General features: G+C 52.6%; 1 protein-coding gene across 5 annotated transcripts in view; it reads left to right on the forward strand.

Annotated features, from left to right (window-relative positions):
• LRRN2 (leucine rich repeat neuronal 2) overlaps positions 1 to 25848 on the forward strand; it is a 70593-nt gene extending 44745 nt beyond the window's left edge. For 3 of the 5 annotated variants that reach the window (XM_019711388.2, XM_019711390.2, XM_074321990.1), the window contains one exon: positions 22837 to 25848. In XM_019711388.2, the coding sequence (XP_019566947.2) occupies positions 23062 to 25224 (2163 nt within the window). In that variant the 5' untranslated portion in view covers positions 22837 to 23061 and the 3' untranslated portion in view covers positions 25225 to 25848. Of the gene's footprint in view, positions 1 to 1303; positions 1389 to 22836 lie in introns of all 5 variants that reach the window. The other 2 variants (XM_074321991.1, XM_019711389.2) reach the window with 1 other exon arrangement.
• Positions 25849 to 26857: the final 1009 nt, after the last annotated feature.

Genomic DNA, 26857 nt, shown 5'->3' on the forward strand with positions numbered 1-26857 from the left:
CTTAAATTACCAGCCCCTTTTTTGCCTCCTTGCTCCTTTGGTACCTGGAGTCAGAATTTCCCACTCCACTAGGAGTCAAGCCATCCTCGTGGCACCCTCGCAGGAAGCTGTAAAAGCTGCTATAGAACTTGGCTTGGAATCTAGGTGCTTGGGGTTGCTTGGGAATCTAACCTGGGGCCTGAAACAACTCCTGTGTAGGGCGGAAATCCAGCCTTCTGCCTTCTTCCGGGCCATTGCTCCTTCCTGGGCGCCACGGCTGGTTCTCCCTCCCTTCCCCCTCTACCACCTTCCCTCAGTTCCCCCAGCTCTCCTGAGTCTGTTGCTAGCTGCCATCCCTGAGGGGCTGTACTGTAGGTGCCTACCATCCCTATTTTCTCTCAATTCAATAGAAACAAGAGTGTTTTTTTAGAATGGAGCATTCATTAAAAACTAAAGAAAAATGGTAACACAACAAAACACCAAAAGCATAGAAATAAGTCCCAGGTTTTTTCAGGTCACGTATTTCTAATAAAAAATAAAGGCCCTCAAGTCCTGCTGGATCAATCCAAGCAGCCTGGCCCCCAACCCTTTCCCCTCGTTTCCCCCTTCTGTCTGGAGTCCCCCTGTTTTTCTCCCCATGGAGGGCTTCCTCCTCCCCTCCCACACTTCTTCCTTCCATCTTCCTCCCCCCCCTTTTGGAGTGGAGGCTTTGGCAAGGTAGTGCAAGTAAGCAAGCATGGTGGGTTAGAAACATGGGTGGGATAAAGCTGCCTGGGTTGTTACTAAGTTAGAGGAAGACATCTCTGTGCTAAAATAGCCATTCCTCCTCAGAACTGGAGATGGAGGTAACTGAGATAGCTGCTTAGAAGGTTGCCCCAATGTTCAGTCCTCTGACCCACATCTAGACAGGTGGCAGGAAAGGCTGCGCAAAGCCATGTTGGCAACTGATTCAAACTACCCTCCATCCACCCACTTTGTGTTCATCATCAGTGGCAGAGAAATACCACACACACACACACAATTGTCCAGGGTGAGTCTTTCCCCATTCCTGTCTCCTCTGGGTGCCATGTTGTGATTTCTGCAGAAGGCAGCATCTTATAAAGAAAGAAAAGAACCTCACTGTAGAGGTGGACCAACCTGACTCCAACGTTAGCCCTGTGCGACTCCTTACGCAGCCCGAACAAGTGAGTCACCTCAGAGCCTCAGTGTCCTCCTCTGTGCAATGCGTTCATGATGCCAGTGTCACAGAGCCAGGCCTAATGCCCCCAGGGCTCACAATTGTTAGTTCCCATGCTCATCCCCTCTCCATCCTCTCCCTCTGCAGATGCAAGGTAGAGAAGGTTCTGGAGTGACTGGCAGAAGCCCTCTGCACTGGCCCCATGTTTGGATTGGACAAGTGCGGAATCCAGGTGGGATGAGCGCATTAGCCCTCTAACCTCACCCACCTGCTCATCTAGTCTGGAGAGGGTTGGACCTACTCCAGCAGAACCCATGAGGGGGGACTACCTACCACATTTTCAAGAAGTCTTCTGTTAAAGGGGACCCCCCTGCCAGCCATGGGCCACCATGCCATGTGTTCTTTTATCCCAACCCTCATTTACTGAGCGCCAACCATGTGCCAGGCCCTGTGCAAGGTGAAGGGGAAACCAGGGTGGAGCAGGCCCAGCCCCTGCTCTGGAGAAGCTCAGTCTAGGGAGGGGAACGGCCAATTCGTGGCTCTTGCTAAGCTAGGGTAGGATCTGTGGGAGCAGGAGGGAGGCAGGATGTCACAAAAGAGATGACAATTGAGCTGACACTTGGGGGATAATTAAAAGCTCTCCAAGCAGAGAATAGAAGGGTATTCCAGAACAACAAGCTCAGAGACCTGAAAGCGTACAAAAGCACAGTTCCTGTAGAGGTCCAGGGAAAGAGAAGAGGAGGGGAGGACTGGAGAGGTGGGCCAGGATGGGACTGGGGGCGGTTCAGGCTGCTGCTGAGCAGCCTCGGGATCTACCCTTGGATCTAGATGAGCCAGTGGCCTCTCTCATCGTAAAGAGAGAGATGGAGTGGAGACTGCATGAGATGCATGAAGAGCCCCAATGGGAATCATGCGACGTTGGGAAAGAGCACTGTAAGGGGAGTTTCACGGAGGAGAAGGCCCCGGCGAGCCGCGAAGGATTGGGAGACTTCGTGTTGGGGGACATGGCTTCTGACTGCATTCACATCTTACCAAGCAACCATTCCCCTGGGCCCCCTTTTCCTGATATTGTAGTGTACAGCCAGTGGCTAGAGGGGTACATGCCCCACCCATGCCTGCGGGGAAAGAGAACTTTTACTGAGTTCCTGCTCTGTGCCAGCGCAATGCCAGCGAGTCTGTCAGCATGACCTCATTTAATCCTCAAAATACCTCAAATTACCTCAAACCTGTGTTTAATACCTCAAACTCTGTGAGGTATTATTCCCATTTTACAGATATAGAAACTGACACTCAGAAAGGTTAAGTTATTTGTTCAAGGTTACACTGCTAGTAAGAGGCAGAAGCAGGATCTGAAGTCAGGTCTTTCATGTGCTAAAGGCTTTGTTCTTTCCACTCTGCTATGCAGAGCTTTAGTGCCCAGCTTCCTGAAACTGACCTCCTAGCCCCTGGGGATCTGGAGGAATTTATATGACATTGATGCCAATATCATCACTAGAAAGCTGTCACTGTGGTGACAGGGAACAGTAGACATGGAGCTGTCCCAATAGGAAAAATGAGGTGATGAGGAAGGTACTTAGCCACCTGGTCTGGATTAGAGGCAGCCACGGCTCTGCCGGGCAAGTCTGTCTGTCATAGTGTGTCCTGCTTCAGTATGTCCCCAAACTCGTCCTAACGCCCCTCTTCAAGCATCTGGAATCCAGGCCTCAAAGTCCACCTATGGCTTCTGGAAGATGAAGTCACCTTTATGGAAGGGAACAGCCCATTCCCTTCAGAACTGACCAAGGAGTAGAGTCATAGACTCCATTGAAAATCCGATACAAGCTATGGAACTTCCCCCCAGAAAAACACACCCATGCACACACACACTCACACACACACAATCATGTCAGCATACAAATGGAGGTGTTTCCAGACTCTTCAGTCCCTCTGTGGACTCAAGAGATTCAGTAGGCTTTCTCTCTGGAGATGCTGGGGGAATATGTTGATGATAAGCACAGTTCCTGACCTTTCCTTGTCCTGCAGCTGCTGGAGAAAGAAAAGCAGTATAACTCAGATGTAGTCATTGCTTTTCAAGAGTGTATATGGGGAGGCTGGTCACGGCCACATGAGAGCCGTGGCTTCTCTGTCCATTTAAATTGTTCCAGGTCCTTCATTTCCAGGTGTGGGTGGGCTGCCTGCACAGTCGGGAGTGGGCTCTGTGTCTGAAAATCTGTCAGGCTCTGAGCCGCTCAGGATGCCAGGTCTCAGAACCTGGGAGCTCCACCTTGCACTGAATTCTCTGGAAAATGCTTTGGAGGAGAAGAGCCCATTGCTGTGAGGCCCTGAGTTGGCCCTCCCTCCCGCTTCAGCCACCTCAGGGAGTTCCTGTACCTCCCTGGTGGGAAGCACGTTTGCTCTTAATAGAGCTGCCTAATCACTTGTTTAAACTAGACATTTGGTGCGTAATGACTCCTGGCTGGGACCAGAGAAAGCCATCAGCTGTCCTCTGCAGGGACCAGACATGCGGGCAGACGTGGCCCCACTGGCTGCAGGAGCAGGGGCAGTCCTCCCTGAGGCAGAGCCGGCTGGGTAGGGGAGCCCAGAGGTTGATGGGGGCTTGTGGAGGTTGGGTGAGGATAGCTGACACCTGGATCTGTCCCTTAGCTACTCCTGGGCACAGGGTGATCCCAGAACATGAGGGATAGTGGAGAGGGGAGGCCGGAGGCAGGGACCTAGGTCATTTCCCAGCTCTGCCACTGGCACGCAAAGGCAGCTCCTGGCACAAGTCAATCTCAAGTATGTGCCTGCACTTACCTCCTAGCTGGAGGAGACAGAAAATCTGGCAATTCCTGAGGCTTCTTGGGCCCTGCGGTGTGGCTATAAAGCCAGCAGATTTGCTCTTTGCCCAGAGCTTTGAGGTCTGGGGAGATAGGCACTAGAGAAATATTAGCTACAACCCTTTTAATTATTATTGTTTTTATCATTATTCCAGAGGAGAATGTTCCCCTGTTAATTCCCTGGGGAACTGGCTGTGAAAATGAGCTGGCACCACCCAGGCCTTGTGCCCAGGAAAGCAAGCACTGGCAAAATACATCCTCCAAATCCGTTCCCCTCCAGGCTGGTTCACCTGGCCGAGAATGGTGCCTTTCTGCCTGCCACGTCCCCCAACATACACACACACACACACTCACACACACACACTCGTGCACAGATACACTCACACACTTGCTCACATACTCACACACATGCATGCTTGTACAGACACACACACTCACACACACTCGTGCACAGATACACTCACATACTTGCTCACACACTCACACACATGCATGCTTGTGCAGATACACACACACACACTCACACACGTGAGCTGCCCACACTGCTCCAGGGGAGGGGAGGGTGCACAACCCCTGGAACACTTGTTCTTATCTCACTGGAAGAAAACTGGCCAAACTATAGCACAGCCATGTGAGGATTGGGGGAAGGCCTCTGCCTTAGTGTGGTGTAGCCCCTGCTGGGGCCCCTTTGCACTCACCTATCCCATTGTTTCCCTCACAGCCTGGCAGAGTGAGGGCTTTGGCATCACACTGACTGGAATCATGGCTTCTACATGTACTTGCTGTGTGACCTTGGGCACGTTGCTTAACTTCTCTGAGCCTTCATTTCCCTTTCAGTAAATATAACGCTGCTGCTCTCATAGGATTGTTTTGTGGATTAACTAAGAAAAAAGCTTTGTGAAGGCCCAGATCATAGTAAGCAGTCAGCGAATTGTACCTGTTAAAATCAAGGCACATATTCTTATCCTCATCTTACAGATGAGAAGAAACTGGGACTCAGTGAGATTGTCCCATAGTTGATAAATGGTAGAACTGGGATTAGAACCTCTGGATTTCCACCCAGACCAGATCTCCTACTGCTAGACTATTCAAAGGCTGCTGTTTCCCTGGCAGACTTACCCTGTGGAGTGTGGTACTGGGCATCCCTCAAGTTGGCCCTTTGGCCTTCTCCTGCAGCTAGCTCTGTCCTCGCTGGCCTACCTCACACACATGCCCTCCACCCCGAACTTCTCAAAGGGGTCACCTGGAGGGCATCTGCTGTGGCTCACTCTCTGCCAGGTGGAGCAAGGGAATGGAGACCAATAGAAGAGGCCCCAGAGCCCGTTGGAAGCCTCAGGTCCTGTGGGGGCGGGGAGAGGATGGTGATGGATGAAGAGCAAAGTGGGGGAGGGGCAGAGAGGACTGGGCCTCACAAGGTCCTCCTCCAGAGGGTCTGCCCAGCTGGGCTTCACCGCTCCAGGGCTGTGGCTCCTGAGCCCCCTTCCAAGAGGAGAAGCCCCGCACTCACGAAATCTTTCTTCCTAGCAGATAATAATAACGTATCCTTAAGCTGGGTGGCAAATACAGCTATTAAATTTACTTTTCAAATATAATGCAATTGTGAATTTATAGTATATGAATTATACCTCAAAACGTATTAATATATATGATTATATAATATGTATATGTGTATATGCATGTATACATATGTACACACATATGGATATATATATGTATATATATGCATATATATATACACACATAGAGAGAGAGAAAATGAGATTGTTAAGAGCACTGGTTGTTGCCCCTTACTAGCTGTCTGACCTTGAGCAATAGGCTTAACTTCTTTTAGCCTCAGTTTCCTCATCTGCACAGTGGGGATAATATACAGTAGTACCTTGGTTTCGAACGTCTCCGTTGACAAACATTTCGGTTTATGAACGCCATAAACGTGGAAGTAAATGCCTTGGTTTTCAAACACGCCTCGGAAGTCGAACATGTCACGTGGCTTCCTCTCAGTGCAAGATCCTGAGGCCTCGCTGTCGGCTGTTTTCGAACGTGCCAGAACTCGAATGGTCTTCCGAACGGATTACGTTCGAAAACCGAGGTACCACTGTAATCGACTTATGAGGATAAAAAGAGTGGCAAGTTCTCAGCAGAGAATAAGCCCTTGATGAAATTAGCTATTTTTTGCATCTGTTTTAGCTATTCAAGGCATATGTCATTGCCCCCGCTTTATTTATTTTTTACTTTTATTCAGTTGATAGCCCCATTTTAGGATTGAGGAAACTGAGCCCATGAGAATGGTCCCCGGCATAGGTCTAAAGGGCAGGTACCCTCTCTTCCTCATGTCTGGGAGGCTGTGCACCCGGAGCGGTTCAGTGAATGTTTGCAGAGTGAGAGGCCTCTGGCCCCTTGCTGGCACCACACCTAGACCTGGGCTCTCCCATCAGCCGAGCCGACCACAGGAGGCTGAGGAGGCCCTGGTGGCCCAGGAGCCGACTGCAGCCCTAGAGGACGGGGGCCTCTCCACAGCTGCCCTACCCATGCTCACGCAGAAGGGACTCCCAGAGGTGGGAGCTGAGTCTCAAGGTTATGGAACCCCAAGGCCCTTCCCTAGCCTGAGGGCAGGCGCCTGGGATGGCCTCCCATGGACGGGCCCAGAGCCTGCTCCACTGAGGGCAGGTGAGGTGTCAGGTGGTTTCTTGGCGAATCTTGCCTTTTTGGTTTGTACCTCTCCCTTATCCAGGAAGTTCTTCCCTATATGCAGCCACAGAGGATAATGAACTTGACTTCAAGTCCCAGCCAAACACTCTCCCTACGGCGGCCAGGAAGAGAGCTTGTGCTCTCTGAGCATGTTGGCAAGTTCTTAGGTCCGGGTGTGACCTTTCACAAAGCACGTTCTGGCCTGGTAGGTTGGGTCAGCGTCCTGGAGAACCCCATTCCCACCTCAGCTTCACCGTGGAATTATTTCCCTGGCTGGGTGACTGGAGTAGAACCCAGTCTGCAGGGTGACATAGGAGGAGATCACCAGCCGTAAGAGGCAGCAGCAGAGAGTGGTGGTCTGAACCCTAGCTCTGCAGTCAGCCTGTCTGTGTTTGCTTCTTTCCCTCACACTACTTACAAATCTTGGACAGGTTACTTCACATCTATAAGCCTCAGTTTCCTTATCCATATAATGGAAATGCCAGCATTCTTGCTCCTAGGGTGTGGGAACATGCAATGAGATCGTGCGTGGGAAGCCCTGAGCTTGGTACCGGCAACATGAAATGTGCTGCTGTGACGACTGGGCAGGATTGGAGGTCTGGCCCCGGATCATGCATGTGAAAGTGCTCTCTGAACGGTAATACATGGGATCAATGCTGGTGATTATATCCCTAGACTGCTGCCTGTAGCCCTTATGCCAAGGCCTGCTGCTTGGGCTGGGGGAGCAGACAATCACAGTTGGGGTCTCCCTGCACTTGGAATGCTTTCGTGAAGCAGAAGGGAGGCCAGGGAAAGCAGAAAAGAGAAAAGAAAACCCCAGCAAATTCTCTCCTCTCCCCAGCTCTGCAGCTCCTGGGGGAACTGAGCTGCATAATACAGTGGGATTTAATAAAATGCCTCTAACTCACAAAGTTTGTCTGCTGCCAGCTCCTTAATTAAATTGCCTAATGCTGCTTTGCAATGGTAGCACAAACTCCTGTGTTTAAAGAGCATGGTGTTGCCATGGCACTCCCCGACAGGGCCCGTGGGTATGGAGGAGCATACAGATGGGCCATGGGGTTGGCCCTCCCCGAGGTGCCCATCTGACACGCTACGTGCGCACATGCACACACACACTGCCGTAGTCAGGCTCTGCTCTGGTTTTCCTGGGAAAGGATTTAATCCTTGCTAAGAATGCTGAGCCCGGGCTTTAGAAAAGGGAGACTCAGGGTAGGCATTTGAGCAGAGCAGAGCTGGCCGAACTGTACGGCTGTGGCAGGTCCTGGGCCCAGCCCAGCCACGCAGGGCGGCCCTATGGGCTCTGGGGCAGCCTCATGTCTCAGCTCCCCAGCCACAGGCTCCTGCTACAAGCAAGCAGCCACCTCCATTTCCCCAGGTGCGCCGTACAAATACACTTTCTACGTGAGCCACGACTTGAGATGGGCTGGGAAGCACTGAACCAGAGTCTGATTTGTTAGAAAGAGGGTATATTCTTTTACACATGGAGGGTGGAGGAAAGAGGAACTTACTTGCTTATGGATTTTTTCTTTAGATGCAGTGGTTCTCAGTCCTGGCTTCACATTAAAACCAGTTGGGGATTTTTTTCACCAATATTTTATTATAAAAATTTTCAAATATACAGCAAAGTGGAAGGAATTTTACAGTGAGCAACCATATACCTACCATCTATAATATTCTACCATTAACCATTTCCTAGACTTGCTTTATTACATCTTTCTCCATCTATCCCTCAATCCATCTTATTTTTTGTGTATTTCAAAGTGAATCGCTGACTTCAGTACACTGTTCCCTGAAGTATTTTTCAGTATCAATAACTATGGACTTTAGTTTTGTTTTACAAGTTTTTTCTTTTTTCTTTTGATGTAAAATTTGCATGCAAAGAAATCCTGGAGAGTTTTGTTTTTTTTTATATGATGCTCCAGAGATTGATTTAATTGGTCTAGAGTGGGACATAGACATCAGTTTATTTTAAAAGATTCCCCATCTGATGCTATTGTGCAGCCAGAGTTGAAAAACACAGAGCTAATAGGAGGCAAAGGATGCTCATTTTCCCCCAAACAGAACGTGGCGCTCACCTGGCCACAGTGAGGCCTGTCCCCTACTTATCCCTCCACCCCCTCTCCCCTCTCCTCCAGTGCTCTCCATCTGTGCATCCCACCTCCATGTTCAGGCTTTGCTCATGCTTAGGGAGCACCTCTGTGTATATGCAAATCCACTTGTTCTCGTGTAAGCATTGTAACGGGTCTCATTGTCTCATGATATTTCCCAGTGACAGAATCCATATCTATCTCAGATTCTGCACATGTCAGAGTGATGAAGCCATATAAATTTTCTTTTGATTATCAGGGTACTTATGATGACTAGGATTGTGACAGTGGATGGAAGAGCCGATGCTCTGCTAGTAGTGGGTGTTCAGGGTGACGTGTGGTGATGGCAGTGAGCGTGGAGGTCTCAGTGATCACAGCTAAGAACAGTGGTAACGGTGGGGCTGGTGATATTGACAGAGATGGTGGGATGCAGGTAGGGAGACCAGGCGATGGCGTTGCATAGGTGGTTATTATGGTGACACTGCTAATGTCACCTTTCCTATGAGAGTGATGTGCAGACAGATGCTCATTCACTCACTGATAGCTGTCTGGGAAGAATGTTCGTTGTTACATGGCAAGAAAATTGGTCTCCCCAGTGGAGAACCCCACTGCTGAAAGGTGCAGCTCCTTCCAAAAATCTGAGACCACCTGAGAACCCCTCCCCCTGGAGCCCTGGAAGAGGCCTGGACGGGGCAGCGGTAGCGCCAGTGCTCAGCCACCCGGTTCCACTGCACTTTAACAAGACACGGCTCCAGTATTAAGTACGAGTGGATCATTAGGAACGTTTATTTAAGATGAACAGTTCTGGGAGCCAGCCGGACTTGGGATGCCAGCCGTCTCATGATCGATAGAGCTTTTATTTGCTGCCTGCATGGTTTCCTGTTCCTTCCATGCCTGGTACACTCTTGAGGGAGGACAGAGGAGAAGTGCTCTGGTGCCGCCCTCCCTTAACCCAGGCAGCAGGGGACAAGGGAGCAAAGCCACAGCGCTTAGTTGGCACCCTCTGAATTACCCTGGGTGACTGGGCTGAGGTGTAAGGAATGAGAACGAGGTTGGGCTGCTAAGAATTTTTTTTTTTTTAATATATAAATAAGCTCAGAGAATGCTGCTGAAATGGTGCTTTAAAAATATGTTGTCCAACCCTTTCATTTTATAGATGAGAAAACTTGGGCCAAGTGGGCAGCAAATAAAATCCTTGTTGAGAACGATAATAAAAATACCCTTCATGTATACAATGTGTCTAACGAAGCAAAGACACCTCACACCTGTGACCTGATTGGATTTTTAGACCAGTCCTACAAGCTGGCAGAGAATGTCCTGCCCATGTGACAGATGGCTCCTGCGTCCCTTCTCAGATTCTTTGCACTCGCGATGAGGCCAGGTGATAGAGCACGTACAGCTCATAGCGCATATTTCACACTCATGTTTTCATTTCATCTGTACTACTTCTCTGTACAAAAGACAGAAGATCTTATCCTCATTTTTCAGAGGGAAAAACAGGCTTCCAGAGGTTAAGCATCTTGCCCAGTTTGCACAGTTATACTGTGTAGAGTGGGAACTAGCATCCAAGATCGTGTTAGTTTCCTAGAGCTGCTGTATCAAAGTGCTGTAAACCGGGTGGCTTAAAACAACAGAAGTCTATTGTCTCACAGCTCTGGAAGCCAGAAGTCTGAAATCGAGGTGCAGGCAGGACCATGCTCCGTCTGAAACCTGTAGGGGAGAACCCTCCCTTGCCTTCTCCCAGCTTCTGGCCATGGCAGTCCGTCACTGTCATTTGTCAGCTTGCAGCTGCAGCACTCCAGTCTCTGTGTCCATCGTCACAAGGAACTCTCCTGGTGCCTCTGTGTCTGCGTCCAAATTTCCCTCTTCTTATAAGGAGTTATAGTCATTGGGTAAGGGCCCACCTCACTGTCACTTGACAACATCTGCAAAGACCCTATTTCCAGATTAAGGTCACATTCACTGGTACTGGAAATTACGACTTCAGTGTATCTTTTGGGGGGACACAGTTCAATTCATAACGGTCCCTCCCCCAAGCCAGTGGCCTTCTACAGCATGCTACTTGCATCCTGTGCTCCATCCCATCCCTTTCCTCCTCGTCTTTCACTATGAAGGTCAAGGTGCTCCCCTTTCCTGCAATGCAGAAAGCGGGGCTGGCTGGGAGCACTTTTCATCTTCTGCTCTTCCCAGATTATTACAAGCTCCTAAGGTAGAATGATGAAATATAGATGGACTTTTTGTCTTTTTTATTCCCAGACAGTAAAAATCATTAAGGCTTGCTCTTAATTAGTTTAATTTTGAAGCTTCTAAATATTGATTTAACCTGCACTCCTTTGTACTTGCCGCAGTCCCTGAATTATGCTATTGATCGTGGATGGAAGCGTTTCCAGCCACTGTGCTCTGGGGTCCGCAGGAGCCCCTGGTCCCCAGTGGGCTCGGAAGGCATAGACAGGCTCAGGGAGAGGGGGCCTCGGCCAGACAGAGAAGGGCCTCCCGCGAGGAAGGGCTGCTCCGCATAGGCCAGGGGCCAGTGTCTTTGTCTTGGGCTGGCACAGGCTCAGGGGAGTTTGAATAAGGAGAAGTCAACTAGAAATCTCTTCATTCCTTCCAGGCTCGAGGAGAGCGAGGCAGTGGGGGCTGGAGGAGGGTAATGCAGGCCAGGGTTCAGAGCACAGGCTTTGGCACCAGCCACGACCCAGTTGGAGTTCTGGCTCGACCAGCTGGGTATTCTTGAGAATTTCACATCTGTGAAAAGGGCTAATCATTCTATATCATAGCATTGTTCTGAGCGTTCAGTGCAGCCACTCATATCAGGTTCCTAGCCCCAGGCCTGGCTCATAAGCAGTCCTGTCAGTGGTAACCGTCAACATCATTGTCATCCCACTGGGAAAACAAGGCCTCGCTTGGCAGCACACTGTCTTCTAGCCCTGGCTCTGTTACTTGTTTGCTGTATGCTCTTGGGCAAGTCACTTAATAGCTTTTCCATTACAATGGAGGTAATGGCACCTATGACCTTGCAGGGCTGTTGTGAAAATCATATAGGACAGTGGATATGGAAGAATTTAAATTGCAAAATGCATCCGGTCCTAATCAATTATGATTATCGATGGCTATAGTGGTCACGGCCATACATACCCCCTTCGGCCGCCCTCTGCCTTTGCCATCGTGTCCAGACAATTCTGGTTCTGGCCTGCTGCTCCAGCCTCTTTCCCGCCCCAACCACACTCTTGGGACCTCAGGGGAGTCACCTCTTGGAATTTGCTTCATATATTTTTATCCCAGAACCTTTGCTCCTGCTGTCCCCAATAGGCGTGCAATGCCTTCCACCATCTGTGTACCTGCTGACCTACCGATTCAGGCAACACTTCCCTTGTGATTTTTTTTTAAACAACTTTAATAAAGTCAATTTGCATTCCATCAAAATCACCCATTTTTTGTGTACAATTCAATGACTTTTAGTAAAGCTCCTCTGATTTTTCTGCCCAACTTCCCACATGAAGCAGAATCGTGCTCTCTCTTCTAGGCTGTGCCTCTGTCGCCCTTGGTAAATGCTTCTGTGACCCCGTAGGTCATACTATAGTAGAGAGGTTGTTTTCATTTGTTGACTCCCTGCCTGCCCTTCCTATGACCTTGCACCCTCGCCCCTCACAGTGCCAGCATACAGTCAGGGCTCTATGAATGCCCATTAGGGAGCAGTTTCCTTGTGTCCAGGACAGAGAAGGTGCAAGGGGGTTCTGGACACTCAAGTCTTACCTGTCAGAATAATGATAAGATGTTCGTCGTATATGTATATACATATACTTACACACATACATATACATTTCTAATCTCAGCTGGAGGGACCTTAACGATTGGCTAGCCCAGCGATTTTCAAATAGGATTTTCAAAGAGGGTTTGTTCCAACACTGGCTACAAGGCCCCACCTCAGAGATTCTGAGTCAGGAGGGCTGGGGTGGGCCCAAGAACCTGCATTGCTAACATGTTGCTACTGCTGGTCCAGAGACCACAGCTGTAGAACAGCTCACTGCTCTGGCCCAAACCCCTCATTTCATGGACGAGGGGCGCAAGGCCTAGAGAAGTGAGAGGACCTATTCCAAGGTCTGTCCCCACGTTGGGACTAAAACCCAGCCCTGTCCTGTCCTGTGTTGTCCACCACCTGTTCCTGTGTCCTGAGCTCTGCTGCCCCCTCTGGCTTCGGAGAAGTAGGATGAGGGGGAAGAAGGTCGATAGAGCTGAGACATGTTCTCCGTAGGCATGGCCCCAAGCTGGGTGTCATGCGGGGGACCCTGCTCACTGCGCCATTTGTCGTGCGGGGAGGCCTGCGGGGTCTCTGCTCCCGCTCCCCACACAAGAACGCAGGATATGGTGAGGCCAAAAAGGAACACCCAAGGAGCCATAGATGGGGGAGTCACACCACTATATTCTCTCTGGCGGCACTATACTCTCACTGGAGGCTGGATCCACACTGTCCGCAAACCGCCATCCACGCTTGCCAGCCCAGCCGCCATCTTCTCGCTAGCCCCCATCCTTTTCTCTCTCTCCCTCTGGTAGCGTAGCCACAGCAGTTATATTAGTGGCCAATGGCTCACTGGTTACAGCTGACGGCCAACTAGCCACAGCTGATGGCCATGCAATCACAGTTGATGGCCATTTACTACCTGAGCCAGCACCTGTCTATGTGAGGCTGAGAGCCTGCAAACTACTTTCTGGGGCTCTGCCCCCACACTGGGGAAGAGACAGCAAGGAGGGGCTGCTGAGAGAGAGGTCGGAGGGATTGGCGAGGGGACCAAGGAGGAGGACCCAGCGAAGGAATGGCCGGGCAGGCCTGCAGGAGGTGGTGAGGACTGACAGGCCATTCTCACTGCATTTAGAGGGGAAAAACTTCCACAGGCCTCAGCTGCAGCCACTTATCTGGCAGGCCTGCCTGAGACAGCTGACGGCGGAGCAGGCAGTGAGCCCCGAGGAGCCACCAAGGCTCCTTCCGCCGCTGGGTGATTTATCTCTCAGCTTCATCTGGCAAACGTGCTGATGAAACGCGGCTCCTTTTCTCTCCGCCTCATCAATTTTCATTCTGATTTCATTTTCCTTTTCCATTAGAGGAGCTGTGGCCTTTCTCCTTGTTTAACTGGTCTTCTCCCCATTTGATCCGCAGCCTTTTCTCAGCCATCCAAGCCCCAAACCTTCTGCCAGCATCTCCCCCCAACGTGCCCTAAGGCTCCCTCCCTCAGTATCACAAACACTGTGGAGACAGAAACCCAAACCTCCCCATCGAACTCCTTACTCACCTCAAACAAGACTGGAAAACGTATTGGTGCTTCCCTTCCTATTAGTTCTGGAGCCACAAAGCCAAAGAGCTGCCCTGGAGCAGTTCATTCTGAGAGAATGGATGAGCAGGTACTGGATGTGGATTCTTAGAGGATGAAAGAAGGAGCAAGGGATTGATTAATTAGGGAAGAGGGTGGATGGCCGTGGTCAGGGAGGACTTCAGAGAGGTGCAATGTGAACTGAAATTTCAGTCATGGGAAGACATTCCCGAAATACACTGATGAAGAAAGGGACTTCCGGGCAAGGACCCTGCATATGCAAAGGCACTGGAGCAGGAAGGACTATTGCCTGCATCTCTCTAAAGGCTTTCCCTTCTGTTCCCTGCCCGTGCTCCTAGTTCCCAGGGATCCACTGTGTCTAAAGGGATGTCCTGGGGTCCTGGCTCTGGGAGGAAGCCTTTCAAGAATACTACAGGGTCTGCCCAGCACCCCACCTGATTCTAGAAAAACGGGAGGAATTACAGGGAGGAAGTCTAGAGAGATTCATGGGTCAGCAGCTGGGCTTGGCTGACCCTCTGTCTTGTGACTGTGGCCAATGTGGAATGACTGTGGGCCGCCATCAAGCTGGGACATTTAGAAACCTGCTGGAGGGGCCCTCTCTACTGACCCTTCCCAGGAGCAAGCACCTGGGGAAACAAGGAGCTGCTCAGCTAAGCCAGGAGGTGCTGGATTGTTTACTGGGTGAGAGTTGTGTCAGACATCCATGCTCTGTAAATGAACTGAGCTGCCCTGGAAACTAGAAACAGGACCCAGTTGGAGGCCCCAGGAAACGCTTATATTTGATCCAGGAGAGGGCACAGCTCCATCAGGAAGGAGTGTCAGCCTGCGGTGGAAGGGTTTCTAGGAGAGCACGCCTGCCGTAGAGACCACATGACCGCCTGCTGGTGGCCAGGTACAAAGATGGGCTAGAAACCGGGGATTGTGCCTCAGACAAACTGAGCTGGATGAAAAGGGAAGAGACTCTCCTGAGCACCAGGCACTTTACAAACATCCCCCAGGAGGTAGGAGAAGCTGAGAGAGGGTGCTCAAGTTCACACAACCAGCGCCAGGACTCAGGTGCAGAGCCGCCTCTAACGCCCTCAGAGAGGTCAGTGGAGGCCACAGCATTTCTGGAGGGGAGCCCTGAGAGAACTCCAGAAGGGTGAGGACCATCGTGGGTCGTGTCAAATCCAGAGGTGGAAAGCTGAGTCCGAGAGAAGTTCCTGCTCCACCTGAGGTAAGGGTCAAGGTGGCTGTGCAGCAGCCAGAGGCGTGAACCTGAGGAAGATGTACCTGAGCAGTGTGTGCCGCCTTCCAGTTGGCGACGGCGGAGGCAGAAGGGGCCTGAGCCCAAACTCTGATCCACCTGGTCTTTAGGAGCTCCGAAATAACCAGCTTCCTTCCTCTCTCCGTGCCCTTCCTTGCCTTTTCCCCGCTCCTTTCCTCCCTCTTTCCCTCCTTCCACCGACGTTTTCTGAGCTCCTACTATGTGCCAGAAGTTGGAGGAACTGGCAACTTGGAGCACAGTTCCTTCCCCTGAGGGGCTCACAGTCTAGTGAGAGAGACAGACAGACAAGTTTATGATGGAGGGATGCTGGGGCGCCAGGGGAGCCCAGGAGAGGGCGGTGTGGAGGTGTCAGGCTTCCTTGGATGACCAGCAGAAGCCTGGCAGCACTTGGGGGTGGGGCTCAGCATGGCACTGCTCTGCATGCGCCAGCAGCCTGGCTCCATTCCCCTGCAGCGCTTTTGGTGCAGTGCAACCAGGCAGAAGTGGCTTTGTGTGCTTCCTACTGGCACCTTCCACTCCTAATTAAGAAATAACGAGGCAGGTTCCCTTCCAGGCATCAGAGCTCAAACACCCTCTCCCGGGGCCAGCGAGAGAGAGTGTTCCCCGGGGACAAGTCCCTTCCCTCCCAGGCCCAGGAAGGGGTTTTTACGGGAACACTGACTCCTTTCATTCCAGAGAACTCCAGAGAGGAGCAGAGGGCAAGGGTGGATGTGAGAAACCTCATCCTTCTCCATGGGATGCACTCCAACTTTCTTCCCGGTTCCTGCACCATCATCTACTCTTGGAAGTCAGCTCCTGGCACCAAAATCATGGAAATAGAAAGGGCTGGCAAATGAGACACACCTGGGCTCAAATCCTGGCTCTTCCACATTTTGCTGTGGGAATTTGGTCTGATCGCTTAGCTCCACTGAGCTTGGGGTTTCTTATCTAAAAAGTGCCTCCTTCCCAGGGTTGTCTGGAGGATGGGATGAGGTAGACAGCGTGGACAGCAAATAGAAATCCTGGCACACAGAAGGTGCTCAGGAATGTCACATCTTTCCTCTGAGACTTTGCATTATGTCTTCCTTCCAGTGGCGTAAACTAGAGTTGAAGGGACTCACCTTACCAAGAAAGAATAATGGTTTCCAAGCTCTTGTAGCTGCAACCCAAGACAAAAAAGAAAAAAAAAAAAAAGCATGATTTTTTTCATCATGTCCCTGTACCTCCCTCTGTATGTGTGTGTGTGAAATAGGGGACAAACTTCTCAAAACAATGCTTAGTCTAGCTGCATACAATCCACTCTGATATTTTCTATTTTATCTCTTGTTTTAAAAATGCAGATTGTGACCCACTTTAAATTGTTTTCATGACCCACTAATGGGTTGCCGTTCACCTCCCACCCCTGCAGGGAAAGTCTGTACTGCACTAGGCTCTGGGGAAACAGAAATCAATGAGAAACCATCCTCTCCTGGAACAGCTCACAGCCTGGCTGGGAAGACAGATCTGCAGCCCGACAGCAAGGAACGTGCTGTCGTGGGGTCTGCTCAGAATTTCAGGGGTGCTGGGGAAGGCGGGAGGGGGGAGTAAGCACCCTTCTCAAGGGGATCAGGGGAAGCATCATAGAGGAGGCAGCATTTGGGATGGATTTTTATGGCTGAAGGGGAGATTGGTAGTTGAAGTTGGGGCAGGGATTTTCAGGCGGTGTGATACTCCTGAGATGTGGAAAGAGGTAGCAAGTCTCGTTTAGCAGGAGCGCGGGGTGTCTAGGAGTGAGAGGGTCACTTAAGGGCGAGGAGGAGAGACCAAAGAGGCTCTCATAAGGGTAAGACAAGAGATGAAAAGGGAAGTGTGAGCACTGTGGGGGGGGGGGGTTGGGGGGGCTGGGCAAGATGGCACATGTTTGCAGTCTTGGAGAACGTGGCTGGTGGTGCTGACTGACAGAGATGGAACCGAAGAAGCAAGAGCAGGTTTGGTGGGAGATGCTGAGTTTGGGGCAAGTTGAGTGTGTCTCTCCCTCTGAGACAGCCAGGGAGAGGTCAGGGGCCGCTGGAAGTGAGTCTGGGTCCCTCCTTTCTGGACACTCTTCCATTTGTCCTCTTGCCTAATGTCCTCGAGCTCTGTAATGAGAAGACCTGGGGTCTGCAGGAGAAAGGGGGGTGAGCAGCACTGCGCCAGGAGGTGGCCAAGACCCAGCAGGGCTTTGAAGGAAGGAAGTTGGCTGAGAGTCACAGGGCTGCAAGGGGTGCGTGGGGCCAGGAGGTCGTCCTGCCATCTCCCTGCCTCGAGGCAGTTGGCACTCACAGGCCCAGGCCATTGGATTCCAGCCAGAGCAGGGCCCTAAGGCATAGAGCAATCGCTAGCTATGGGAAGTACAGAACGAGGAGGAATCAGTCTCTCTTTCTGGGGATGGCTGATTAAACAGGAGACCCAGAAAAGCTATAGCCCTCAGGAGAGGAGGATGAATTAAGTGCATTTCAAGTCTGAAGTCCTGGCCTTCCCTAAAGTTTCCAAAGAATGTGGTCCCAAGTTGTGATGGAAAAGGAAAGGGAAGTCTGGGTTAAAAAGATGAAACTGATTGATGGTGATAGTAGTCAGGACACCGGCTAACTCCAGATGCATGCTGGGTATAGACTAGGAAGGAAGCTTCCCAGGAACCTTCTAGAATACTGGAGATATTTATATCTTGATCTGGGTGTCAGTGGTTGTACTGGTATCTGCAAATGTAGAGATTCCAGCTGTACACTTAGAATTAGTGCCATTAATGTACTCTCCTGTACCTCAATAATATTTTTTAAAGTTTATTACAAAAGGTGAGAGATGAGAAGTAGTTGGTCAGATGCAATGAGAGGCAGCAATGATGGGGCAAATGAAGGGCACTAACAAGCACTGCGTACCCCTTATATCCTTGTGCTCTTCAGCTAGTGTTTTATCCCCATTTCCCTGCTTGAACATTTGAGGTTCAGAGGGTTACCCACTTTGCCCAAGGTCACACAGCAAGAGGCAGAGCCAGGCTCAAACTCTGTTTGCAAAGCCCAGGCTTCTCCGCTCCATAAGTTATTTATGGAATTCAGGCTCTGGAAGACTAGATAAACGCTGAGGTCTCCTTCAGCTCTGAGGTCCTGGTTGTCTGTGATTAAATGAAAAGTGGGAGTGAGGGGCCATGCTCACCTCCCAGGAGAAGCTGAGGCCAGGTGTACAGATGGAGGGCTGCCCTCCCTCCCTCTGCATCCCTTCCACCCAGCGCTTATCTGCTGGTGAGGAGGCTGGAGTTTATCAATGCTGTACTCAATTATGCTGCCCATCTGTCTCCGCAGCTCAGGGGGACCTGGCACTGAAGCAAAGAAGGCCAGGCAATCGATCACCACCTGCCTGCTCCTCCCTCCAGACACTCAGCTCCCAGGGGCAGGGCAGAGGCTGCCAGGAAGGGGAGAGGAAGGGGGAGGAGGGCGGGGAGAGGCTGCATCCACCAGCCCGCTGGAAGAACAGCGACCTAAATGTGTGGTAGGAGCACCGGGCCTTGCTGGAGAAGGCGGGAAAGGCAGCTCTGACTCCTGACAAAAGTTTCTCCAAATATCGTCATTTAGCGCATTGCCAAGGGTCTTAGTGTACGAGGGAGTGTGGGAGATCAATTCCACACCTCCTGCGAGATCCAAAGCAGCTGCCTGGAGAAGGCGGGCCGATGGGGCTTGCAGAGCCAGCCCTTCCAAGAGAGAACTTGCCTCTGGAGTGGGCGACTTTACTTCCCTGACTGTGGCCCCCAGGGCTCCTGTCTTCATCCCTGAAGGCCCTGCTGCCGGCAGTGCAGGCAGCCCCCAGCCCCAAGTCAGAAGGCGGGCTAGGGCCTGTGTGAGGCTGCTGTTTGGCCCTGTGGTTCCAGCCCAGCCACACTCACACAGGAACCGGATCTTCCCCATGCTGTCCCCCCAGCAGGTCGCTCTGGCCAGGAGTCAAGGAATAGTGTCTGGCTATGGAGGGGCCTGGCAGGCAGGCATCAGGGAGGACGAGCTGAGGACAGAGGCCGTCCTGAAGGGATCTGTGTCCGAGGCCACCTCCCTGGGTCCGCCCTGCGCTCTGTCCTTGTAAGGCAGGCATTGATCCGCCCGGCGGTGAGCATTGGCTGGGCTGCCGGGGCAAGACCTGGGTTTGAATGTCGACCCTGCCATGTGGAAGCTGACAAGTCACTTAACCTTTTAGAGCCTCAGTTACTTCCCCTGCAAAAGGAGACTAAATAATCCCTTCTCTGCCTACACACACGGTTATGGGAAGATTACGTTCCACTATTTATATCCACTCACAAGCACCCTTTCATGCTCAGTCCTACACTCAGTGCTGTGGGGACACAAAAAGCACGTAAGACGTGGCCCCAGCAGCAAGGAGCTTGAAATCCAGTTGGGGAAAATGTACATGTGATGGTCTGAACTCCCGCTCACCCAGGAGATTATGGATAAAAGACAATTTGCTTTCTCTGAGCTCCTGGCAGAAATTGCTAATCAGCCTGCATGAGTGGGCCGTGTGCAAGACGACCTTAAATGGTGATGGCAGGTGAGTGGGCAGCTCTGCGTTCCACCCTGGAAGGGGCTGCGTGCTCAGCAGCGATGGGGAGGGCTCATCTAGGCCTTTGCCAAGTCTTGGGATCAGAGATACAGCGTGAACATGAGTCATCAAGCTGCTGCCTCTCTCTGGGCTCCTGGTGAGGAGCAGGAGCATTGCCTCCCTCACCCAGCCCAGCCAGAGCAGGAAAGGAGGGTGCTGCTGGGGGTGCAGGGAAAGGCCAGTCTCTGGAGGTTTTAAATTAAGTTTGGTTTCTCAATCACAAATGTATTAGAACAAAGGTGTTGGAGGAGGAGAGACGCCTGGGGCTCAGTCAGGGTCTGAAGGCCCCGGAAATGCTTGTGGCTCAGATGAACACCCCTCTCCACCCACTCCAGCCTTCTCTCTGCCTACAAAGTCTTGGGCTCTCCTAATCGCTTTGCGGTTTTGGGCCTGTCAGAGTGGCACCCTTTAAAGGTGTGACGTGTGGTCTGTTTCTGTGCACAGCACCCACTCCACCACCTGAAGGCGACACTGAGCCCACACTGGGCAAGCTTAGCAGAAGCCTGTCAGGCTCTAGGATCCAACTTCTGTTTCCCCCAAGAAGTCCTAGCTGGAGGCCTTCCCAAGCCCGGGGGATGAGCAGAGCTGGAAGGGAACTAACATTTATTGAGCTCTTTCTGTGTGCAACACACTCAGCTCCTTTACTCCTGGTGACTTCATTTTATACATAAGGAACAGACGCTCAGAGAAGTCAGTAACTTTTCTGGTAGGAAGTGGTAAGTACAACAGTGAGCTCTCCTTGCTGGTGGGTTCTGCTGCCCAGGCAGGAAGCAGGAAGCAGGACCACTGGCCTTAGACAGGGCCCTTCGGGGACTCAGCTTGTCCCTGCTGCCTCTCCACCCACATAGTACACCACAAATCCCTCCCGCATTCCTGACCGACAGGCACAGGCTTGGGTGGGCGGGCCCCCAGGCTCCCCTCGCACTTCTATGCAGGTGCATGGATGTGTGCACATGTGTTTGTTTGCCCTGAGTTTTACGTGTCAGTACACACACATCCCTGCGCAAAACCTCTGTTCATTTTAAGTCATGCTTCTTTTTCCCACCTTCAGAAATAGCTCCAAAAGAAGGTGGGAGGTAGATATAAACAGGCATGCCACTCTCCTTCTGAGAAAGGGTACCAAGCCACCAACCGCTGCCCTCCTGGGCCCCAGTGTCCTGGAAGCAGGATGAAGTGAGCAAAGAGCCCCTCTGGCCAGCGGAGAGGCACCTGCCTGGAAAGTGGTAGGAGACACAGTTCCCAGGTTCCTGAAGCTCCCTGGTAAGGACTCATTGCCCCAGGAGACAAGAACAGGCATCCAGCTGCTGCTGCACCCCAGGGAGCCCAGGGGAGGCTCGGGCCAGACCTGGGGGCTGAGAAGCTTGGTCTAAATGGCAAAAACTGGGTGGATTCCTGTTTCCTGCCACTGACCAGCTATGTGTCTTGAGCTAAATTCTCTAACCTCGTCTGAACCTCAGTTTCTTCATCTGCAAACTGGGGGGTATTAATGCTTATCTTGTAGACTAGTCATGAGGGTTAAATCAGAAAAAATATTCAGAGTCTTTGAAGAGTTCTGGCAAATCATGTGTACTTCCCTGATGCCTGCAGCTGGAAAACTACCCAAATCAGACTTCCATTCAGGAGTCAGCTCAGGCCCAGGAAGCCCCCCAACTCGGTCTGGGCCAAGGCTGGACTTGCTTCCAGGGTGATGCAGTCTGGCTGTGGGGTCTGAGAGGACCCGGACTGATCCCCGGGATTGAGAGGAAGGGAACAGCAAGGGCTTTGACTATAGGTGGGGGTGCGGTGGGGGTGGGGCCCGACCTCCTGGGGGACAGGGCCCTGGGCTCCGGAGATTGATTATATAATAAATACTCAGTGGACACGTGCCCTGTGCTACAAGCACAACGATGAGCAAGACAGGTCCCTAGATGGGGAGACATTTCCACGTGATGTGGTCGGCGCTGTGACAGAAGGAAGCATGGGGCCCTGTAAGAGTACAAAGCAGTCCCCTTAGCCAGCCACGGGTGGGAGGCCTGGGAGGAGTTTTCTGTAGGAGGGGAGTGACCTTAAGTTCTTGAAGAACAAGTAGGGGTTGCCTGGGAGACAATGAGAAGGACACATGAGAAAGGGCATAGCAGGGTAACTTCAACCTGAAAGGGGTATGCACAGCGGTTAAGCGGGGTGGCAGCAAGAGAAGCCAGAAGAGGTGGCTGCGACCAGGTCATGCAAGGTCTTACCTGCAGGGCTGAGGAGCTCAAACCCAGGCTTCTTCATCCCACCACCTGGCAGCTCGGCCAGGCTATTGGGAAAGGAAAAGCCCCTGCGTCCACATGTGAAAGTTGGCAAAAATCCCAAGCTGCACCACACCCAGGAGAGCTTAAGCAGACCCCAGGCAGAACCACCCGCTTCCCCAACCTGTCTGGGTATGGGATGGGGCTAGGAGCCACTGCCTCCCAACTTCCAGAGTCCTGGGAGCCCCCCTGGAATTTAGAAGCTGCACTTGTTTCCACCATCCCCTGCCCACACCACTCAGAGAGATGTCTGGAAACCATCACTTTATTTTCCATTTATTGAGTGAGCCAAGGAGGCAGGGAGGAGAGATGTGAGAAAATTTGGAGAATCTACTCCACATCTCTCTGGACTCAGGAGGGACCCTGAAGATGACAATAATGGCAGCCACCAACTCTCTTCCACACACACATCTTTCCCGAGTATCCTGGAAGCTTCCAAGGCCCAATCTCCCTTCTTGCCTGAAGACTTGTAGTCACTCATTTTCCCCGCAGGCCATAGAAAAGGACACTAAAGCCTAAGGACTGTAGGACGGAACCGGGAGCCTGGGCCCTGCCCACCCCTTCAGCTCCTGTGGCCTCTGGAGTCAGACAGGTGAGACAGGAGGAGGAGCTAGATTCCGCTTCTCTGCCACCTGCTTAACTCTAATCCTCTTCTCCAGGGCCGCCCCGGGACGTGGCGGTGAGTGAGCAGGCCCCGCGGATGAGGATGGACAGCCGCACCCAGCTGGGCGAGCAGAGCCGAGCCTCACCTCGAGCAGCATGACTGCCCTGGGAGGGTGGGTCCCCAGGCCCTGGCAGGCTGCTGCCCCTCAGCCTACAAACCGGTAAGAGCAGAAGGACTGCAGACTTCTCCTGTGGATGGTCCTCTTCCCTGCGGCTCCATAATGAGGCTCCTCGTGGCCCCCCTCTTGCTAGCTTGGATGGCTGGTGCCACTGCCGCTGTGCCCGTGGTCCCCTGGCGTGTGCCCTGTCCCCCTCGATGTGCCTGCCAGATCCGGCCCTGGTATACACCTCGCTCGTCCTACCGCGAGGCCACCACTGTAGACTGCAACGACCTGTTCCTGACGGCCGTGCCGCCGGCGCTGCCTGCAGGCACGCAGACCCTGCTACTGCAGAGCAACGGCATCGTGCACGTGGGCCGAAGGGAGCTTGGCTACCTGGACAACCTCACAGAGCTGGACCTGGCCCAGAACAGCTTTTCGGATGCCCGTGACTGTGATCTGCGTGCCCTGCCCCAGCTGCTGAGCCTGCACCTGGAGGAGAACCAGCTGACCTGGCTAGAGGACCACAGCTTTGCAGGGCTGGCCAGCCTGCAGGAGCTCTATCTCAACCACAACCAGCTGCACCGCATCGCACCCCGGGCCTTCGCTGGCCTCGGCAACCTGCTTCGGCTGCACCTTGACTCCAACCTGCTGAAGGCCGTGGACAGCCGCTGGTTCGAGATGCTGCCCAACCTGGAGGTCCTCATGATTGGCGGGAACAAGGTGGACGCCATCCTGGACATGAACTTCCGGCCCCTGGCCAACCTGCGCAGCCTGGTGCTGGCAGGCATGAACCTCCGGGAGATCTCCGACTACGCCCTGGAGGGGCTGCAAAGCCTGGAGAGCCTCTCCTTCTATGACAACCAGCTGGCTCGGGTGCCCAGGCGGGCACTGGAGCAGGTGCCCGGGCTCAAGTTCCTGGACCTGAACAAGAACCCGCTCCAGCGTGTGGGGCCAGGGGACTTCGCCAACATGCTGCACCTCAAGGAGCTGGGGCTGAACAATATGGAGGAGCTGGTTTCCATCGACAAGTTTGCCCTGGTCAACCTCCCCGAGCTGACCAAGCTGGACGTCACCAACAATCCCCGGCTGTCCTTTATTCACCCCCGCGCCTTTCACCACCTGCCCCAGATGGAGACCCTCATGCTCAACAACAACGCACTCAGTGCCTTGCACCGGCAGACAGTGGAGTCCCTGCCCAACCTGCAGGAGGTGGGTCTTCATGGCAACCCCATCCGCTGTGACTGTGTCATCCGCTGGGCCAATGCCACGGGCACCCGTGTTCGCTTCATCGAGCCGCAGTCCACCCTGTGTGCTGAGCCACCAGACCTCCAGCGTCGCCCAGTCCGAGAGGTGCCCTTTCGGGAGATGACGGACCACTGCCTGCCCCTCATCTCCCCCCGCAGCTTTCCCCCCAGCCTCCATGTGGCCAGTGGAGAGAGTCTGGTGCTGCACTGCCGGGCGCTGGCTGAACCGGAACCTGAGATCTACTGGGTCACTCCAGTCGGGGCTCGACTGATAGCTGCCCATGCAGACAGGAGATACCGGGTGTACCCCGAGGGGACCCTGGAGCTGCGGAGGGTGACAGTGGAAGAGGCAGGGCTGTACACCTGTGTGGCCCAGAACCTGGTGGGGGCTGATACTAAGACAGTCAGTGTGACGGTTGGCCAGGCTCCCCTGCAGCTAGGCAAGGACAAGAAATGGGGGCTAGAGCTCCGGGTGCAGGAGATCCACCCCTATCACATCCTGCTATCTTGGGTTCCCCCACCCAACACTATCTCCACCAACCTCACCTGGTCCAGCGCCTCTTCTCTCCGGGGTCAGGGGGCCACTGCTCTGGCCCGCCTGCCTCGGGGCACCCTCAGCTATAACATCACCCGCCTCCTTCCGGCCACGGAGTACTGGGTCTGCCTGCAAGTGGCCTTTGCTGATGCCCACACCCAGTTGGCCTATGTATGGGCCAGGACTAAAGAGGCCACTCCTTGCCACAGAGCCTTAGGGGGCCGCCCCGGGCTCATAGCCATCCTGGCCCTGGCCATCCTCCTGCTAGCAGCCGGGCTAGCAGCCCACCTTGGCACTGGCCAGCCCAGGCAGGGGGTGGGTGGGCGGCCTCTCCTTCCAGCCTGGGCTTTCTGGGGCTGGGGTGCCCCCTCAGTTCGGGTGGTATCCGCACCCTTTGTCCTGCCCTGGAATCTGGGAAGGAAGCTGTCCAGGTCCTCAGAAGGGGAGACACTGTCACCACCATTGTCACAAAATTCCTGGAGCTCAGCCTATTCTCAGCAGTAGAGAAATGACTAGGACTACTTTTTACCAAAAGGGAAGCAATCTGGGCCAGATGCCCTGCCAGGAATGTGGCATGGACCCACGTGCTTGCGGCCTGGCAGCTGGACCAAGACAGCTGGGGCTTTGTGGCCCAGGGGTTGCTCCTGCAGCCTCCAAAACATGGCCCTTGTCTCCTGAGGTCTCCTCTGCTGCCTTTTTGAGGAGCATCTGCAAGGGACAGAAAGACTCTGGTCAGAGCCTCCCGTCACCCCAATTGTCTACGTGCCCAGAGGCTCCTGAGCCTCTGCCTGGATGTCCCCCGCCTATGTCCCAGGCCTTGGCCCACAGGACGCGTGCCCTCCTCTTCTCCTGCTCTGTACAGTCTCAGTTGCTTGCTCGTTCCCCTGCTGAGCAAGGGCTACAGGAGGCTTCTCCTCCCATCTTGGGGGATGCTCCCAACCAGATGTAAAGGACGTTTGGGGAGACGCTGCCAGAACCACCTCCTCTTGGCAGCCCTGTTGATACTCTGAGGTTGACTTTCTATAGGCAGTTTTGTACCTTTGTGGAGAAATGTATCATCTCCCCCCAACCCAATTCACTCTTTTCTCCTGTTTTGTAAAAAATAAAATGAAATAAGAACAACCATAATAAGGGGGGAAAGGAAACAAAAAGAAAATAGTCCTTTGAGTGCCGAGTATAACTCAGAGCTCCCTGCTCTAAGTCCCTTCAAAGCCCAGAGGGCGACAGAGGAAGGGGCTGGAATGGGAGAGAAAGGAGAAGAGAGAGAGAGGGAAATGGCAAAAGAGCACACAGATTTTTCCTTTCGATCAGGGGTGTCAAAATTGCCGCCCACGGGCCAACTGCGGTCCACAATCCATTGTTAATTGGCCCGCAGCAAATTCCAAAAATATATTTAGTTTACTTAAATAAACCAGGTGAGGCAATACGTACTTCACCTCGAGTGAGTGGCCCGGCTGTTTGTGTATTTTACCGCATATGGCCCTTGGAAAAAACGTTGAGAAAAGTTTGGACAGCCCTGCTTTAGATTTTAATTCTGGCCTCTCTCAGAGAGCCCTGTAACTGAGCAACAGAGGTGGGGGAAGAGGGGCAAAGAGCAGGAGAGGCAGACAAGAGAGGGAGGAAGCACAGGAGGCAAGGAGAGATGTGGGGGAGAAAAATGGAGAAAAAGCCAAAGATGGAGGAAGTGGAAATTTCCGTCACCAAACATTGTCACCCCTTCTCATTCTCTGATATGCAATTAACATGCCAAGGCATAAGAAGCACTTCCCAGGCCTGTTTCTAATTAAACAAGCCCAAGAGGCAAGTCACGCAGAGAATTGCAAATAATCAAGACAGCAAGAACTTGGGCTCACTGGGGCAGAAAGAGTTGTGAGGTGATAGAGGATTTGGGGACGGGTGGGGAAGGCTGTGGGACCGGGAAATGGCTGTATTTATCCCAGGCCATTTCAGTATAATGTGCAATGAACCTGGTTTGCTTTTGCAGAATTTGAAAAAAACAGGTTGACTTCTGCGGACCGAGTGTGAAGAGGACATCTGTTGAAAAGGCAACAGAGGCAAAGTGAGGGTCTGCTGTGGCCAGCCAAGGGGGCAGCTCCAGATCAAAAGGTCCCTGGCCACAGCGCTTGTTTCTGAGATA

Source organism: Rhinolophus sinicus, linkage group LG17 (genome assembly GCF_036562045.2).
Source record: "Rhinolophus sinicus isolate RSC01 linkage group LG17, ASM3656204v1, whole genome shotgun sequence".
NCBI lineage: Eukaryota > Metazoa > Chordata > Mammalia > Chiroptera > Rhinolophidae > Rhinolophus > Rhinolophus sinicus.